We start from the raw sequence: 18,782 nt of genomic DNA on the forward strand, positions 1-18,782 counted from the left end.
AGATTTTATATGAGCATCTTTTTGTATTACAAATAATGTTCTCACATTCATGTAACCATAAGAGTTATCCTTTAAGATTATTACGAAACACAGCTTTTGTGTGCAACTTTGTAATCGTAGTAATTTTTTATTTATTTATTTATTTATTTATTTATTGATCCACCAACATTTGTTTACATCAATACATACAAAAACAAAAATACATAATATACATAACTTAAACTAGATGTAACAAACACTTACAGGCAGATACATCATGCTTAATAGGAGTAAAACTTCTAATCACGAGTTGAAGTAAAAACTACATAAAAACAAAATAAAAAAAATACAAAAAAAGAAAGAAGTATAAACACATCTTAAGATAATTGGAGTTCGGTATTTAACAGCGATCGAACTTTATTAGTTGAGTCTGCATTAATATCAAATAGGTCACTATGGCCATTAACCAGCTTGCAAAGCCTAGGAACCGGGGAGTTTGATCCAAACACTGTTTTACGGGGTGGTGGATAGAGGGGAGCTATTTTGTTACGAGGAGGCCTAATTGAATTTTTAATTCGTATTTGATCTCCGTAAGTGTTAGTTTCCATTAAAAGGTGGCGATGTTTTCGATAAAAGAACTGCAATTAAGGCGTGCCATTTTAACTTTAATCACCTTACTGTTAATTATTGTATCATTGATACTTTGGTATTATGTTACAATTACACCTTCCATTTAACTCATAACATCTATTTTATGTACTTAAATCACTACCTTTAACTGAGGTAGGGCACAGCAGGAATTTCCTGCTCAAAATATGGAGCAGCCCGACTGGGGTAGTATCTCGACCTTACAGAAGATCACAGCAAAATAATACTGTTTTCAAGAAGTATTGTGTTCCTGTTGGTGAGTAAGGTGACCAGAGCTCCTGGGGGGATTGGGGATTGGGTCGGCAACGCGCTTGCGATGCTTCTCTTGTTGCAGGCGTCTATAAGCTACGGTAATCGCTTACCATCAGGTGAGCCGTACGCTTGTTTGCCGAACTAGTGACATAAAAAAAAAACTACCCACTGAAAGGTATGAAAAAATTGTATAAAACCTGTCTTACCAGTAAACCGTATGTGAAACGCTATAACAAACTCTTTGATCGCTGTTATTCGGCCTCTCCATTAGTGGCGATTTAGTCGATTATTTAGCGGCACTAGAAGAATTGTGTTTTTCCCCACGGACTTGAGTTTATATTTTCATCAAGGAACATTTTAATTGGATCTTGTTAAGGTCTTTCAATATAAAGGACCAGATGGGCTTCTCTGACATAGCTTTACATCTAAGCGATTCAAAATAAACATCTGTACTTATATATTTGTATTTAGATATTTCTTATAGGTTTGCGAACTGCGCGTTATTTTACGCCAATCAAAATTTAATTAAATATCAAAATGTAAAGGGTTTATCCTAAAAAAAAAGTGTTTTATTGCCGCAAAATTCTAAGGCTATGGCCGTAAAACATTTTTTTTGTACAGTTTTTACATATTGACGTAACGTTACTGGTTACTTATTTTATTATGTCAGTAAACATTGACAATTTGATAGTGAAAAAACCTTCGTCATTTCTGTGTTGTGTAATATTTTGGTGTCGTTGGAAACACTATTTATTACTTAACGAATATGATACGATTCACTAGGGTATGTAAATTATTTTACTAAATGTGTGATTATGTATATGTTATCCTTTTATTAATTTTACTGGATATCAAATTTAAAGTAATAAAGGATTGTCATTGTCAACGGATTACGTCAAGAGGCTTAACGGTGAAACCTGTTAAAATAATGGACACCACTATCAAAAGTATTCTGAAAGCCATTCAATCAATTAATGAATTAGTCAATCAAAAATATTTGAAACAAATACCTACAAATGGGTTTGTAAAATTTGGGTTTCGACTCTAAAGACGACAAATTATTCTTTTAAAAATGCTGCACTATCTATTCGATAGTACCAATAAATATACACTAACATTGACTAACTTAATTTGTGAAACACATAAAATTAATATCTAATAAAATAAAAATAAAAATTAGGACAAAAAAGTATTTTTGGTCAAACTTATTTGTTGTTCGAAGTTTTCCAGTAATTTTAAAGCTTCGTCCTATCCATTATTTTACTATCCAATTCATACTGGCCGATTTCGTCAAATAAGCTGATATCGAGTTATTTTTAGGATTCCGTAAAACAAAAGAAAAAAAACGGAACACTGATAGGAGATCACTTTGTTGTCCGTGTGTCTGTCAAGACCCTTTCTCTCAGGAACACTTGGTGGTATTAAGCTGAAATTCATATCAAATACTCAAGTGTGTCCCTTAGAGCTATGAAAAAATCAAACTTCTGAGCCAAAGTAATCAACAGATACAGCTGTTTATGCTGCAAATTTTCGACACTCTTAAGGGAATCAAAACCTACAGGGTACTTCCCGTGTACTCAGATTGTTGTAATTTGGTACGAAGCAACGTCTTATAGCACAGATAAAGGGAACATTTTGAACAGTATAAATTTTTAGCTATATCATGTAATAAAAATATTTTTAATAATTTCGTTTGTATTAAATGTTTTGACAGTCTATTACTCTGCACTGTAAATAAAACAGCCTTCATATGATTTTTATTTGTTTATTTTATCTTCGTTTCATTGGATGTACCATTTGCAACTCATTATTCTTTCTACTATATATAGATAAATGAATGTGGGTCTGTTTATCTTCAGCAAAGTGTTGAGCATGAGCCCACAAAGGTTTCTGACTTGGTACGACCAAAACAAATAAATAAAAAAACGTAGCAACATGCGCAGGGTACAGCTAGTTCTTTCTCAAACATTGATACATCTTAAATGTACATACAATGAGATGCAAACGTTGCGTTATTTTTCTTTTAACTTGTGATTGCATTTAACTTCTCGATTTCGGATTTGTATTTATAATTTAATGTATTACAGGACGCTGTGTTTAAAAACGTGTATATCCAGGCAAAGAAGAAACCAACTTTTAAAGGTTACTTGTTTTTTTTCAACATGCATTTTTATTACAATAAAATTTAGACAGTACATGGATGAGGACTTTGCTTGATATTTTTTTGTTGCTAAATCGTATTTTTTGGAAATTATATTTAAATACGAATTACAAACTGATGAAATATGAATAGTATTTTTCGATCTTCCCGTTATAATAATAACAAAATATGAACTGGTTATTAAAGTAAAAAATCAAGAGAACTTGAAAATAAGCAAGCGGACTAGAGGTCATTGGACTCGAACCGGGGTCTATAGATTACAACTATCCGATTCTCCATCTGAGCTATTATGACCTTATGACGGAAGCAAACATTTGTATGTTAATGACATTGTAGCAGTTGAAAAACTTTCATTGTTTGAAAACATGAATCAAACGACATTTTCTAAAAATAAATCCTAGCTAGATCGATTTATCAACCCCGAAGCCGGAAATCGTTGAAGCCGTTTCCGACATTTAGATTATATATCTATACATCTAGTCTATACAAATAAATGAAATTGGAGTGTCTGTAATATTAAAATAACCGCTTCATACTAAATGCATATGAATTTATACACGGTACATGTATCAAAATAACATTTTTTACAGTTTTTGTCTGTCTGTCTGTCTGTTTGTTTGTTCCGGCTAATCCCTGAAACGGATGGATTGATTTTGACGGGACTTTCACTAGCAGATAGCTGATATAATAAGGAGTAACTTAGATAAATTTATTTTATAAATTTATTCATTTTATACTCTGCAAATCGAACAATATTTTTTTATTAAATTCCACGCGAACGAAGTCGCGGGCACAGCTAGTATAGTATATTATCAGTAAAGTTCACCAACTTCCAGTAATGTGGTGTGTGTTCACAGGCTGAGGCTATTTTATTTTATCTTTTCATATATGGGCTATTTTACTTATTCTTAGTTTCAAAAAAAATTTTGGTAATTATATTTAGAAAATAAGAATCATCCGAGAATTCAGTTGCATTAATTTGTGCTTTAAAAGAAATACTTATTTATAGGGTTAAGATGGAGAGCGTCGTATACGGTTCACCAACACCAACACGACTGCCTTGTGATAGGTGCTGGAGGAGCGGGTCTCAGAGCTGCTGTTGGTCTCGCTGAAGCTAATTTTTCGGTTGCTCTCGTCAGCAAACTGTTCCCCACTCGTTCGCACACTATTGCTGCCCAAGGTGGCATGAATGCATCCATAGGTAATGAAATAATATACGATTTTATTTTTGGATTGAGCACTTACTATGTGCTAATGCTTTATTTTTTATTGAGATTAAATAAAATAAATAATTAACATCGCAAACCCAACGGCCCTTCGGGGATTCGAATTCTAAATTCGGCAACATTCGAATTCTAAATTCGGAAACATACAACGTCTGCATGGCTTATACAAATGTTTGTCATGTCCGTGGCTCAAGCCCCCGACCGCCGACGCATCAGCCAGTTTCATTGACTATTGTGCCAACTATTTAATTAAAATTGACAATCTTATATGCTGTGTAATTACGGCAGTAAAGAATATAGCCACCCCCTATCTTTCCGTGGGTGTCGTAAGAGGCGACTAGGGGATAAAACAGTTCCACTACCACCTTGGAACTGTTAAAGCCGACCGATGGCGGTATAAATATCTAACTGCTGGCTTCCAAATAAACAGGCCGAAGACGGGCAGTAGCGTCTTCAGCGCGAAAAAGCGAACCCTGCGGTTACCAACCCGCCTGCCCAGCGTGGTGACTATGGGCAAAACATCTGAATTCACGTCATTTTTGTCACGAACATGTGGAGGCCTATTCGTCTTATTTGCAATTAAATACACTTTATTACATCACTTCATACCTATTGCAATAACATTCCATTTTCATTTTTAACAGGTAGCATGCATGAGGATGACTGGCGTTGGCACTTTTACGACACAGTGAAAGGATCCGATTGGCTTGGCGATCAGGTGCGTAACGATGTTATTATATTTCTATTATTATACCACAACTAGCTTTTATCCGCGGCTTCGCTAGCATTGATTTTATTTCATTTAATTCTAATACCTCCTAGAATATGTATAAAGTTTCATGAAATCGTAATAACCAAACTTAAGTTCATATTTATAATATTATATCAAGGAACTAATAGCACAGCCACATGATCTAAATTAGTAACGAAACTTAACGCTTGGGTGTCGCATGGAGTAGATATTACTATAATTATCAATCTTTTAATTTATATTACGCAAAATTGCCCCTTACTATCTTGAAATCGGGAATTAAAATTGTGAAAAGTTTTTGTGCACTTACAACTTTTACTACAAAGTGACAATGTAAAAGTCAACGAGGTAACGGCTCTTCGCCACCTTGAGGAAAAGAGACAAGCTCCTAATTGAATATTAGCTCATTCACCCGTAAGTAACCGCCAAAGATATGCTATCAGTGTACTATAATTCTAAATCTTCTAATTTATATTACGCAAAATAGCCCCTTAATCTCTTGAAATTGGAAACTAAAATTGTGAAGTTTTTGTGCCCTTACAACTTTTACTACGAAGTGACAATGTAAAAGTCAACGAGGTAACGGCCCTTCACCACCTTGAGGAAAAGAGACAAGCTCCTAATTTAATATTAGCTCATTCACCGTATGTTCACCTACTGGGAGTGCCTTAGTGGCAGCCGCAGTGTTTCGCAAGCAAATTTGTCAAGTTGCAATAAGCTTCCTGAATTCTCTAAATTTTCAGCGGTAGCTCATCTTAGTAAGCGTAAAATTTCTAATGAGAATACTTGTGTTAGAGAAGAAATTGCTGAGCTACGTACACAAACATCTCAAATTATGATAATTTTAACATCACTTCGGAAGAATAAGCAGGATTTCATGGCAAAAAAAATCAAGATGTAAACGATATAAAGAAGCAGATATCAAAGTAACTATTGATAATCTAACAACCAAACTAAATAATATGAAATCGCATATTTCAGATGTTGTTGGCAAGAATTTGGCTTCAGAGTGTAAGATCAATAGTCTAGAATCTGAGATACAACAACTTAAAGCAAACCCAACCCGAGTTTTAACGGAAATTAATTACGGGGATATTTTGAATGAAATTAAAGAACGTGAAACAAGAAGCAAAAATATTATTATTAATGGGATACGAGAAGCTGAATCAACTGATAAAGACCAAAGGAAAAATTTGGACACTAAATAAGTAGTAAAAATAATTAAAAAAATCAGTGAAGTTTTTCCTAGTCCTCAAAAAATCTTTCGTTTAGGAAAATATCAATCTGATAAAAATCGTCCGTTAAAGGTTTGTTTTGATTATCATAAAACAGTCAAGTCAATTTTGCGTGCCAAGAATAAAGTAATCCATACTTTAAATCTCCGAGGTGATGTATCGTTATATGCAGACGATACTAGCTTATTTTACTATGGAAATATCTTAGAAACCATTGTTAATAATGCTTAGAAGGATTCGAATATCTTGAATATTTGGTTCCAATCTAACTTGCTTGCAGTAAACATCATAAAAACTAAATATATCGTATTTACTCAAAAAAATAAAAAGATATCTCAAAAGGTGTTTTTAACAATAAATAATTGTGTTTGCAGGCAAACGAAAAAAACTGACTTCAATTATATCGACAAGTAATACAACGTAGGTAGATGAAAAAATAGTCAAGTAAATACGCATTATCAAAGATTACTCCAAAAGTTGTATTCCACCACATGATAAACATCGGCTTTCGATTAAATTAAAAATCATTAAAATCGGTACGCCCAGTAAGAAGTTATGCAGATTTTCGAGAGTTTCCCTCGATTTCTCTGGGATCCCTTCATCAGATCCTGGTTTCCTTATCATGGTATCACACCGAGGATATTTTCTTTCCAACAATAGAAAGAATTATCAAAATTGGCCCATAAACGACGAAGTTATCCCCGAGCGTAGCGAGCGTAGCGTATACATAAAAAAATATATTTCCTTTTATTGAAGTCGGTTAAATAATCAAGAAATAACAAAAGTAGACCAAGAAAAAGATTTAAGATTAATATTGGATAGTAAATTGATTTGGAAATCACATATCCATAAAATAAAATCTAAATTAACTTCTTTAATGGGAGCTATAAAAAGCATAGTCCGATGTTTTTCACATGATGTACGTTATCTATACTAATATTATAAAGAGGAAAGATTTGTTTGTTTGTTTGTGTCGTATAGGCTCCGAAACTACTGGACCGATTTGAAAAATTGTTTTACCATTAGAAGCCGATATTATCCCTGATGAACATATGCTACTTTTTATCGCGTTATTTACTAAACACATTATTTAAGCAACATATTTTAATTTTTCTATCTTTGTAATTCAGTAACTAGCAATTGTCCTTCGTCGTCGCGTCTCGCTTGTCTATTATATAAAATTCTCGTGTCGCGGCGTTTGTAGTTAAACTACTCCGAAACGGCTTGACCGATTCTCATGAAATTTTGTGTGCATATTGGGTAGGTCTGAGAATCGAACAACATTTTTCTCAACATTCTTTCATTTTTCATCGGGTAGTCCCACCCCTAATTTTTTTTTAATTTTTAGATAAATTATTAATTTTTTATTTTATTAATATTTGGCGTTGAAAAATACATAGAACTCTAATTTTACCATATTACGATATACAACCCTAAATTTTCACCTTTCTACGACCAACCGTTTGCCGAGTCAGCTAGTATTATATATAATTCTCTTAAGGCACACATAGATTATGTGGTTGAAATCTGGGGCTTAGCGGCAAAAATTAACTTAGAACCTTTACAAGTAGCACAAAATAAATTAATAAAAAATTTATTTAAATATAATTTTTTCACCTCCAACTAAAAAAAAATTACAAAGAAACTGGTCCTATGAATGTCCATCAAACTTAAGTTTATTATAATTGCTTATTTATATGTAAAATATCAACCAAGGATTTACACTCTAAAATAACTTTTAAAAAAAACAAGAAATAAAAAAATTAAATTAAGATCTGCCAATGATGTTATCTAATACTATTAAACGAGCAATTTTTGTATATTTATATATAATCTGAATCCCGGAAACGGAAGGACAGGAACAGGGATAAAAAATGTCGTTTTATCCCCGTTTTTAGGCAATGAAAAATGTCTACAATATCGTTAGGATACGAACATGGAAGTAATATGTACTATATTATACCTCAATGGATACGAATGTAAATTTCGCAACTTTTAATGAAGTTGTAATAGCTCAGGTGGGAAATCGGCCGGTCGGGATCGACCGAGAAGAAATCTTCATATCTCCATATCGATTATTTTTTCCATTTTTTTTTTAATTTCATTCATGATTTTTTATATAAATAACCTGTTCATATTTTTTTATTATTATGTCGGTTATATCGGAAATTTTATCAATATGGAATTCGTATTTAAATGTGATTTCCAAAAAACACGATTTACTTAAAATACCGAGCTAAGCTCGGTCACCCAGGTACTTACTTTATAAACCATGCACTAACTATGATAAGAGATGTATAACGTTCGAATGTGCTCGAACTGAACAATAAACCTCCAAAAGACATTAAGGAAGCTAAATCCCTTTTTACTTTTAAGAAACTACTCAAAAGCTATAAAAAAAAATCGAATAATATGATCATAATAATTTATAAACAAAGCACTATAATTATTTCAATTTCATAAAAATATCTAATTAAAAAATTAAACTACATGAATGTCATTAAATTAAAAATAAACTATAATAATAATCATGATATACCTTTTTAAAATCCTTGTATTGTGCCCTTCAATTTGATACCCATATTGTAGTATTCGAGAAAAAAAATTTTTTTTCATTAACTACAATGGCTTCGCGCAGCCGCCATGTTTGATTTTTTTTTAATGTCACCTATCTAAGAACACTTGGGCAGCTAAGACGAACCTAACGATACCTCAATTATGTAAATCCGTTCAGTGGTTCTGGAAATATGAGGTAGTAAAGAATATTACATACAAATATACATACATACAAGATACGCGCGAAAAACATAACCCTTCCTTGGCAGTCGGGTAAAAATATAAACGATTCACAAGATGGCCGTTACGATAATTTGTTTTTGCCGATAACTACCTGTCAATCCCTACCATTAAACGTTTCGTTTCATGCTTCTAATTTTCGGTTATTATTTTTTCTATGCCTTTTTTAATTTGTTTAAAATGTAAAAAAAAAGCGTATTTAAATACAATTTCAATCTAATCAAGCATTATTGCTTGCTTTGGTAATTAATTGGTGATTTAAAAAAAAAAATATTTATCTGATTTGTTAAAAATAGTGAGTAGTATTGAACATATGAAATGTCACCGTACTCTTCCTATGTGAAATAGATTATACAGGTGGAATTTGGCAAGGAAGAAACGATAATAATAATAACATTTTTTTTAAATATAATAAAAAAACAAATTACTAAAATGATATAAATATAATAAAGCAAAACAATTAATACGTTTTCACTTTAAAAAAATAAATAAAAATGAATAGGTGTATTAATTTTTGTTATAATGAAACATAAAATAACTCCTTAATAATGACACTTCGAGTTGCGCATATTTCTGTTATCTGGATATATATTTTAATACTACCCTACATATTGTTAATTTATTGGCTCGACTAAGAATCATTTTATTGCGATGTACCAACATATAAATTTTTGTTTAATTTTAGTCTTTGTAATTTCTCATGTAAGTGAATTGTATTCTTTTGAGAAATACCTAAATGATCTTTAACCTTAAACTTGCATTCGAACATTGGAACATTAGCAAGGGCTTATCTAGTGTTGTACTCTCTTGCACTTCACAAGTACTCTTATAGTCGCACTTCAAAATATCTCGGTCTCGAATTAGTTGTGTGCTTTTAAAAGAAATTGATGTTATTCGAACATTGGAACATTAGCAAGGGCTTATCTAGTGTTGTACTCTCTTGCACTTCACAAGTACTCTTATAGTCGCACTTCAAAATATCTCAGTCTCGAATTAGTTGTGTGCTTTTAAAAGAAATTGATGTTTTCGAATACTATCTTACCCGAGTGTTACCATTTTCATCTGATTGTGATGGATACCAGTAATGCGTAAGGTCCACCAAAGTTACTATACATATTATGTATATGTGCAGATTGAACTTTTAACCTTCCTCAATGTAAAATGGCTTTGTCTAACTGTGCAAATCCATGAGCCCTGGTTGATTCAGAACAAAATTCAACTTAATCGTAAAAAAAATTAAATTAACATATAATTATATTTTTCAGGACTCGATTCAATATCTGACGAGAAATGCTCCGAACTGCGTTTATGAATTAGAAAATATGGGTATGCCCTTTTCGAGAACTAAGGAGGGTAAGATCTATCAGAGGAGTTTTGGCGGCGGTACTATCAAAAATGGGAAGGAGATAGCGAAGAGAACGTGTGCTGTTGCTGATCGGTAAGTGCTTATTTTATTTTTACAGGACATTTAACGATCTTATGGAATTTGTTTTACATCGTAAGGCGTCTCTTGAAACCATTTTATTTGTATTTAAAAGTTTTATACCATTTGCCTAAGTAACTCTTTAAACTACTAAACTTATTATTATTATTAAAAAATAAACTCTTTCTAACTAATCTTCCTTCTACTAAAATTAACTCTTTTTAATGCTAAATTGTAATTTCTAATACCGTGACGCCGCGTTGGCGCAACGGTTACAGTCATGGATTGTACCTGTTGCGCTGGCGGTTGCGGGTTCGATTCCCGCACATGACAAACATTTGTATTGGCCATACAGGTGTTTGCCGTGGTCTGGGTGTTTGTGCAGTCCTTGTGGGTCTCCCACCGTGCCTCGGAGAGCACGTTAAGCCACCGGTCCCGGTTGTTATCATGTACACCTGATAGCGATCGTTACTCATAGTAGGGAATATATCCACCAACCCGCATTGGAGCAGCGTGGTGGATTAAGCTCTGATCCTTCTCTTACATGGGGAAAAGAGGCCTATAGTAGTGGGCCTATACTTCTAATTAATAGGTTTTTTCTTACTTTTCAATTACCTAATTGATTTTTATACGATTATTCATCTTTTTCAAAGATTTATAATTATCTAATTTCTTATAATGTTTCGTTTCCAATAATTTTACTGGATAAATCTTACGATTGGCCTAAAAAAGTCTTAGCCTAAAAGAGCCTTTATATTATAATTTCAGTTCGCTAAACTGTACAAATCATTTATTTCATACATGTTTTCAAGTGCTGCCATCTCTTGAGTATTGTAGCAATATTGTAACATAAACAAGATGGAAATAGCGCTACCTTTCAGGTGGTGTGGTAAATTCTGGTATAGTTAGTTCGAAAGCCTTCCACTAGATGTCTGAATTATACAAGAAATTTAGAGTGTATTGAACTAAACAAATTAGTTTTCCTTTATCTAAACGTTTTATTATTAAATAATATATATAGAATAAAAAATGTGTCTAAATTTATTAATAATCGACTTCAAAAAAGGAGGAAGTCATTGAGTCATTTAGTTCCATTATCATTGAGTTCCATTTAAATATCGAGATATCATGAGTACTTTTGAGCGATCTTTGATATCGCGTGAGGGTTCTCATGTAAGTACTTTAATGCAACGCTATCTATAGAAATTCAGTAAAACTACTTAGGTAACTCGATCAAATTGTTACATAGCCACATCCATATATAACGCAGTGAGCTGTTATATCCACTAGATGGCAGTAGTACTTTATTTTACAACAAATTCGAGTGAAATATCTTAGTATTTTTGCTTGTTCTAAGCCAAGATTAAAGTATGAAGGGGGATTGGATCATGCTTGTTATAAATATATTTGAGCGTCTAACTTTTGAGATATCGCTAATAATTTGTATTTACTTGACTATTTTTTGCTGATCTCCGTTGTATTACTTGTTGATGTAATTGAAGTCTTTTTTTTTCGTTTGAGTACAAACACAATTATTTTATGTAGGTATGTTACCTTACTGGTCGATGTAATTGAAGTCGGTTTTTTTTAGTTTGCGAAAAACAATTATTATGTTTTTAGAACGGGGCACGCTCTTCTTCATACACTTTACGGCTACAGCACTAAGTTCAAAAATGTTAATCTCTTCTCTGAGTTTTTCGTCCTGGATCTTTTATTACAAGATGATCAAATTGTAGGTGCGCTAGCTCTTGACATGGATGACAGCAGCCTTCACAGGTATGTAAATGTTTGACTATTAATGAAGGTACGACATACTAGATCGTTCAATAAGTCCCGAGACTAACCTGGAAATGGCGCATATATTAAAAACTCTTTTGATTTTTAAAAAGTACTGGCTATCAATACAAGAATATGTGTCAATTTTTTAAAAATGGAACAATAAAATTATTGATTTTGAAACATTTAAGTGACGCTACGGTTGTAATTTCGATACAATGAAAAAAAAACGAGTTTCGCGTGTTGATAAAACATTGTTTTTTAATGGGAAAAAATACCATTGAAGCACAGCAATGGCTTATAAAATGTTATGCAGGATCAGCTCCCTCTAAAGCAACCATTTGTCGGTGGTATGCTGACTTCAAACGCGGTCGCATGGACACCAATGATGGGGAACGCTCAGGTCGTCCAAATGAAGCAGCGACTCAACAAAATATTAACCAAGTCCTCAAAATCGTATTGGAAGATCGGAAGGTAAAAGTGCGAGAGATAGCCGAGATAGTGAAGATTTCAGCTGGTAGTGTTTTCACTATTTTACATAAAAATTTGGCCATGAAAAAGCTTTTTTCTAAGTGGGTGCCGCGTTTGCTTACAACTAATCAAAAGGAACAACGTATCAATGATTCAGAGCGATGTTTGGCGCTGATGAATCATAATAAAAAGGATTTTTTACGTCGGTATGTAACAATGGATGAAACTTGGATATACCATTTCACTCCGGAATCCAATCGGAAGGCAGCGGAGTGGAGAGCGGCTGGTGAAAGCCGCCCGAAGCGTCCAAAGACTCAGAAATCGGCCGGTAAGGTTATGGCGTCTATATTTTGGGATGCGCATGGAATACTTTTTATCGACTACCTTGAAAAGGGGCAAAATATAAATAGTGACTATTACATGTGCTTATTGGAGCGATTGAAGTACGAAATTGCGGATAAACGGCCTCACATGAACAAAAAGAAAGTGGTGTTTCACCAGGACAACGCGCCTTGTCACAAGTCCGTGAGAACGATGGCCAAAATTAACGAATTGGGCTTCGAGTTGCTTCCTCATCCCCCTTATTCACCAGACTTGGCCCCCAGCGATTACTGGCTGTTTGCAGACCTCAAAAAAATGCTTCAGGGTAAGAAATTTGACTCAAATAGTGAAGTTATCGCAGCAACGGAGGCTTATTTTGAAGCCAAAGACAAATCGTTCTACACACATGAGATAGAAAAGTTAGAAAAGCGTTGGAGGGACTGTATCGCTCTTGGAGGAGACTATGTTGATGAATAAAAATTAATTTTATAAAAAAGACCTTTTTTTAGTACTTAGTCTCGGGACTTATTGAACCACGTGTTAAATGCGCGTAAAAATGTAAAAATATTAAAGGTACTGGCGAAGTAGTTTTTTTTTTTAAATACCTTGAGAGTTTTTCAAATACAAACAAACTACGCTTCTTTTTCATCATATTACAAGTAGTATAATTATTATTAAAAAGTGATTCTGATATAAAACGATAGTGTTACTTGACCAAATATTTATTTTCGTTTACTCTAATTTTCATTTTAGAATTTTATTGGTTAATTTAACTTTAATGTTGTCTATAAACGCCACAGTCAGGCACTCTTTAAATATACTTGTATATATTATTATAATTACTGGAGCTTAATCTACTACATTATTGTGAGCTAATTTCTTACAAAACAAACCGGTTTATATTATGTCCGTAGATGATTATTGATTACTTTTAAGTTTTACGTTGTAAATGTATAGATTATTGTTAAGTTTCGACCAATGTAATATTATTTTAAAAGAGATATTTGTATGTTACATACCTTTTGTGTTACATACCTATTATAAACGTGAGTTAGTGAATATGAACGAATATAAGTTTGTTACTTTTCGCGTAAACACTGGCTATCTTTTATTAAATATTAAAGGGTACATACAATGTTTGCCACAAAATACAATGTGACGTAAATAATCTATACATATATTATTTAACTAATCGTATATCACATAAAATCGTAATCGTATATCGTATAAACACAGCAAAATGTCATCAAATTACTTTCACTCGTAAAAAGAATCTTATATCTATTAGGTTTATACTTATGCTATAAACAATGTCTCCATCATTTCGTCGAGTCGATTCTGTTCGAGACCTAGGGGTGATACCTACTAGCTGCCAAAATGACTTTGTAAATCAAATCGATACAATAATTTCTAAAGCATATAGTCAACTAGGTTTCATATTACGAGTTTGCAACTCCTTTAAAAATATAGGTTGTATCAAAATGTTATATTTGTGCTTCGTTCGAACTATACTGGAATACGCTTGTAGTATATGGGCCTCTGTATACAATGTACACATCGACAGGATTGAATCGCTCCAGAAAAATGTATAAAACTTTTGAATTTCGAAACTTATAGAATCTGTCCTTTCTATTCCTTTTAATATTTATTCTACTCTATGCCCATTTATGTTGATTCCTGTAATACTACCATATTGAATCCCTATGCCAACGTCGTAAGCAGTACGATATTGTCTTATTACATGATTTCGTAAGTGGGAAAATAGATTGCAGCGAGCTTTTATCCCAGATTGAATTCCGAATTCCATCATGACACTAGATATATTAAACCATAGTTTCACACATCTCGATATAATATTTTAACTTAATTAAAATATTATACACGTGTAGACTAGACAGTGTAGTGTTACATCTCCTTTTGTGCATGTTGTAACAGCTTAAAATGTTGCGATTTCAAGCTTAATTGTAGTACTTATAGTTTTTATGTAAAAATTGTAATGTAGCAACTACTGTTTGTCCAAATAAAATAAATAAATAAACAAAATCTCGAGTAAGAACTAATTACGCACATAACTCGGCCATCTGTCGTATTGTCAATACATATAATACCCAGTATTCGAACTTAGATCTTTTTTACTTAAGAACGAAGACGTCACTTAAGAATGAAATCAAAAAGATGCACTTTTCCTAATATTATTAAAATATACAAAACCAGCACCTACATATTTATGCACAAATCCACACTAGTACACCTTCGTCTTACATGCACACACCTACACGAACAAACATTCACCTTTACATGTCATGCGCACACACTTCTAACTACAATGGATGGGATTGAACATAACCGTTCACTTTTTTGCTTTTTGTTACTTTTTTAACATAATGCCTAGTTATGTATTTCATAATAATTAATTTGTTCATATCAGTGTGGTCCTATTTTGGCCATATTCATATTTTATATCGTAACATACTATTGTATCATAACGCTGTTGGATTGCCTAATAAGATAAATAAATAAATACATATAGGAAAGAGTTACTTCTGTCAACGACTTATACGAGTTGTTAATAGAAGTGAGATCGGGACTTTATATCTATTTGCATCGATTCACTGTTATTAGAAATATTATTTGTGTACATTATTTTCAGAACTAGGTTTGTGAAAAAGTAATTAAAAAAAATCGATATACTTATGGAAAAATATATGATGACGCGAACATCACCGGTTCAACTAGTTCTATTGTAATAACTTTTTATTTATTGACTGAACACGATGTTATGTTATTAATGTCCCTAGTATTTTTATAAATATGTTTTTTTTTTAATATTTATTGTGTACTCATACAACTAAGTCCGTTTTATGTCAGTTCAATGAGTACATATTAAATATTCAGTTATACCGCAGGCTAAGCCGTAATCGTACATGACGCTGTTATACGTATGTTTTACAGGACAATCACTGCGAAGACTAATAATATCTCCCAACATATATCATGATAGCGCTTCATACCGGACAATAATGAGTTTAATTCTCTTAAAAACAGGTGTTTACTATTACTTGGTGCGCGATATATACAGCACACGGATGCTTTATAGCCAGAAGGTGTAGGTGTATACATCCTATTAAGATGCTCGTGGATATAAATTTTTGTTCAATTTTTAAATAAATTTTTACACCACTACCCCTGCGGCCCGCCCGCAGCCGCACGAGCTTTTTATATCTGCGAAGCTGATAAAGATTACATGCAGTACATGGGAAACATCAACCTAAGTTAGCATTATAACGCCAATAGCTCTCACTGAGGAGTTAGTACACTGTTGAGCGCCGCGGAGTTTTTAATCAAAATCAAAATCACCTTTATTCAAATAGGCTCCAAGAGCACTTTCGAATCGTCATTTTACAAATTAAAACTTTAAAAATCTATTATTATATTTGTAAAAGTAAAGCTACCACCGATTCGGAATGTAGATTCTGCAGAGAATAATCGGCAAGAAACTCCGCAGTTACTCCGCAGTTAATAATTGAGCGAATATTCATATGAAAACATAATAAAGCAGTATTTCCTGTAATGTTTTCTAAGAATGATTTAAGATTTGTATAGTTTTTTATATCCACCGTATCATCCAATATCGTGTCCATTTTATAAACAAATTATTACAATAATTTTAATTATTTTTTTATTTACTTCGTTATTTTTTTTTATATTTTTTTTAATTCCGGGCGCAAATTTTTTACTTAGGAGTGATTTTTAAAATTAGATTTTTTACATCTTTTGAGAACGAATAATGTAAGCCTTTTGCTTATCTCCTTCTTTCCGCACACGGGGTATTCCTTTTTTATCCATATGTATTTGAACGCATTCTTCAGTTCTTGTTTAGTACACCACAGCAGTTGCTTATTGTAGGGTGTGTGTGTGTGTGTGTGTCTCTCTCTCTGTGTGTGTGTGTGTGTGTGTGCGCGTCTGTGTGTGTGTGTGTGTGTGTGTGTGTGTGTGTGTGTGTGTGTGTCTGTGTGTGTGTGTGTGTGTCTCTCTCTCTGTGTGTGTGTGTGTGTGTGTGTGTGTAAAAATATACTTTTCATTCACTTCATTCATTTTTCACACTCATTTTTTTCAGGCAGGCGTATTACCTGTTTGACTTCTTCAACGTTTTGATTAAGCACTTTTGCCACATTACCTGTAATTTCAAGTTGGATGGGGTTCAAGATTTTCGCCTTCAGTTATTGGAAGATTATGAATTTCAATGCATTTGCGCAATTGCTTTTGTTCCATGTCTTAAATACGTTGTTCAAGAGCGCCTACCCTCGTTACTAAATTATTGTTCCGATCAGTTAGAATAATAATATTATTAACTTTCATAGCCTCGTTAGTGTTTATTAGTTCATCCATTTTATTTGAATGGCCTTGAAGAGACTCGGTGACATCTTTTAGTTTTCTCTGTATAATTTTCTCCACTTCTTTCGAGATATCATCAACGAGTTTTTTAACGTCCAACTGTACTGCTGCCGGTGTTTGGTTTTTGTCTTTATCCGCTTCATCGTCGTCAGGATGGATCGTCTTGATGTTTTTTGAAAATCTTAACAAGTCCATTCCAGGTTTTCTGTCGATCCAACAACAGCTAATAGCTTGTTAATAAGGGCAGTACATTGGTAACTTAGGTGCATTCTAGACCCGGTCTAAACTTTGTTATATTACGATTGCAATGATCGCACTTGGTTTGCATAATTATAGTTGTTAAGTACTTAAGGAACACAAAAGAACAAACTAACGAAGCGATACTTTCGAGTGATGCCTATGAGCGCTCGACGCGAACTCTTAAATCAGGACATCCATTAATTACGTGAGCTCAGAATGGAATTTAATTTAAATAAATTAACTATAGTACACTTGAACAGTTTATTATTTGCCGTCAATCTCTATTATATTCAGCGTCAATCTCACGTAAGGAGAGAGAGGGCGTCCAGGAAAATCTCACTAAATCTCACTTAAGCGGGGGAAGTGGTCTAACCTGATCGAAAAATGGGTCACGCACTTAATGGAGTTATTAGAGTGAAGATTGGCGGGAATATTGTGATGAGTTTTGCGTTAGCTTTTACGATTCTGTTTAGTACATGAGGCGTAATTTACTAGTCTATAGACTAAACAGCAATCGTAAATTTTAGCAAAACATCAACGAAGACGTCATTCCAGAAATCTTGAAGATAGTATGAATTTAGTTCCATCCTTATATAGCATAAGTGTTTATAGAAATAAACTTATTGTACGAGTACTATTATATATGTAAACTAGCAGACTCGGCAGACGTTGTCCTGCCCGGAAAACAGCTACCAAATTTGATAGCTTACATACCGATAGCAGCGCCACCTACCGGGTCCAATTGAGATAAAAACTAACATATCTTTCAAGTTAGATAAAATTACAGATGCTTACAAAATTTGATATAAATTGATTCTGTAGTTTCAAAGCCACATACAGATAGCAGCGCCACCAACCGAGTCCATTTGAGATAAAAACTACCATATCTTCCAAGTCTGACAAAATTACAGATGCTTAAAAAATTTGATAAAAATTGGTTCAGTAGTTTCGGAGTTACATACTGATAGCAACGCCACCTACCAGGTCTGAGTGAGATAAAAACTACCCTATCTCCCAACTTGAACAAAATTATAGATGCGTACAAAATTTGATAAAAATTGGTTCAGTAGTTTCGGGAGTTACATGCCAATAACAGCGCCGCCTATCG

General features: G+C 33.2%; 1 protein-coding gene across 1 annotated transcript in view; it reads left to right on the forward strand.

Moving 5' to 3' along the window:
• The window catches only part of LOC123668513 (succinate dehydrogenase [ubiquinone] flavoprotein subunit, mitochondrial-like), a 107,256-nt gene that overhangs the window by 39,294 nt on the left and 49,180 nt on the right, over window positions 1-18,782 (forward strand). Inside the window, exons 2-5 of the mRNA XM_045602248.1 lie at window positions 4,050-4,241; window positions 4,911-4,984; window positions 10,314-10,486; window positions 12,092-12,247. Of these exons, the coding sequence (XP_045458204.1) occupies window positions 4,050-4,241; window positions 4,911-4,984; window positions 10,314-10,486; window positions 12,092-12,247 (595 nt within the window). The remainder of the gene's footprint in view (window positions 1-4,049; window positions 4,242-4,910; window positions 4,985-10,313; window positions 10,487-12,091; window positions 12,248-18,782) is intronic.

Source organism: Melitaea cinxia, chromosome Z (genome assembly GCF_905220565.1).
Source record: "Melitaea cinxia chromosome Z, ilMelCinx1.1, whole genome shotgun sequence".
NCBI classification, from domain to species: domain Eukaryota; kingdom Metazoa; phylum Arthropoda; class Insecta; order Lepidoptera; family Nymphalidae; genus Melitaea; species Melitaea cinxia.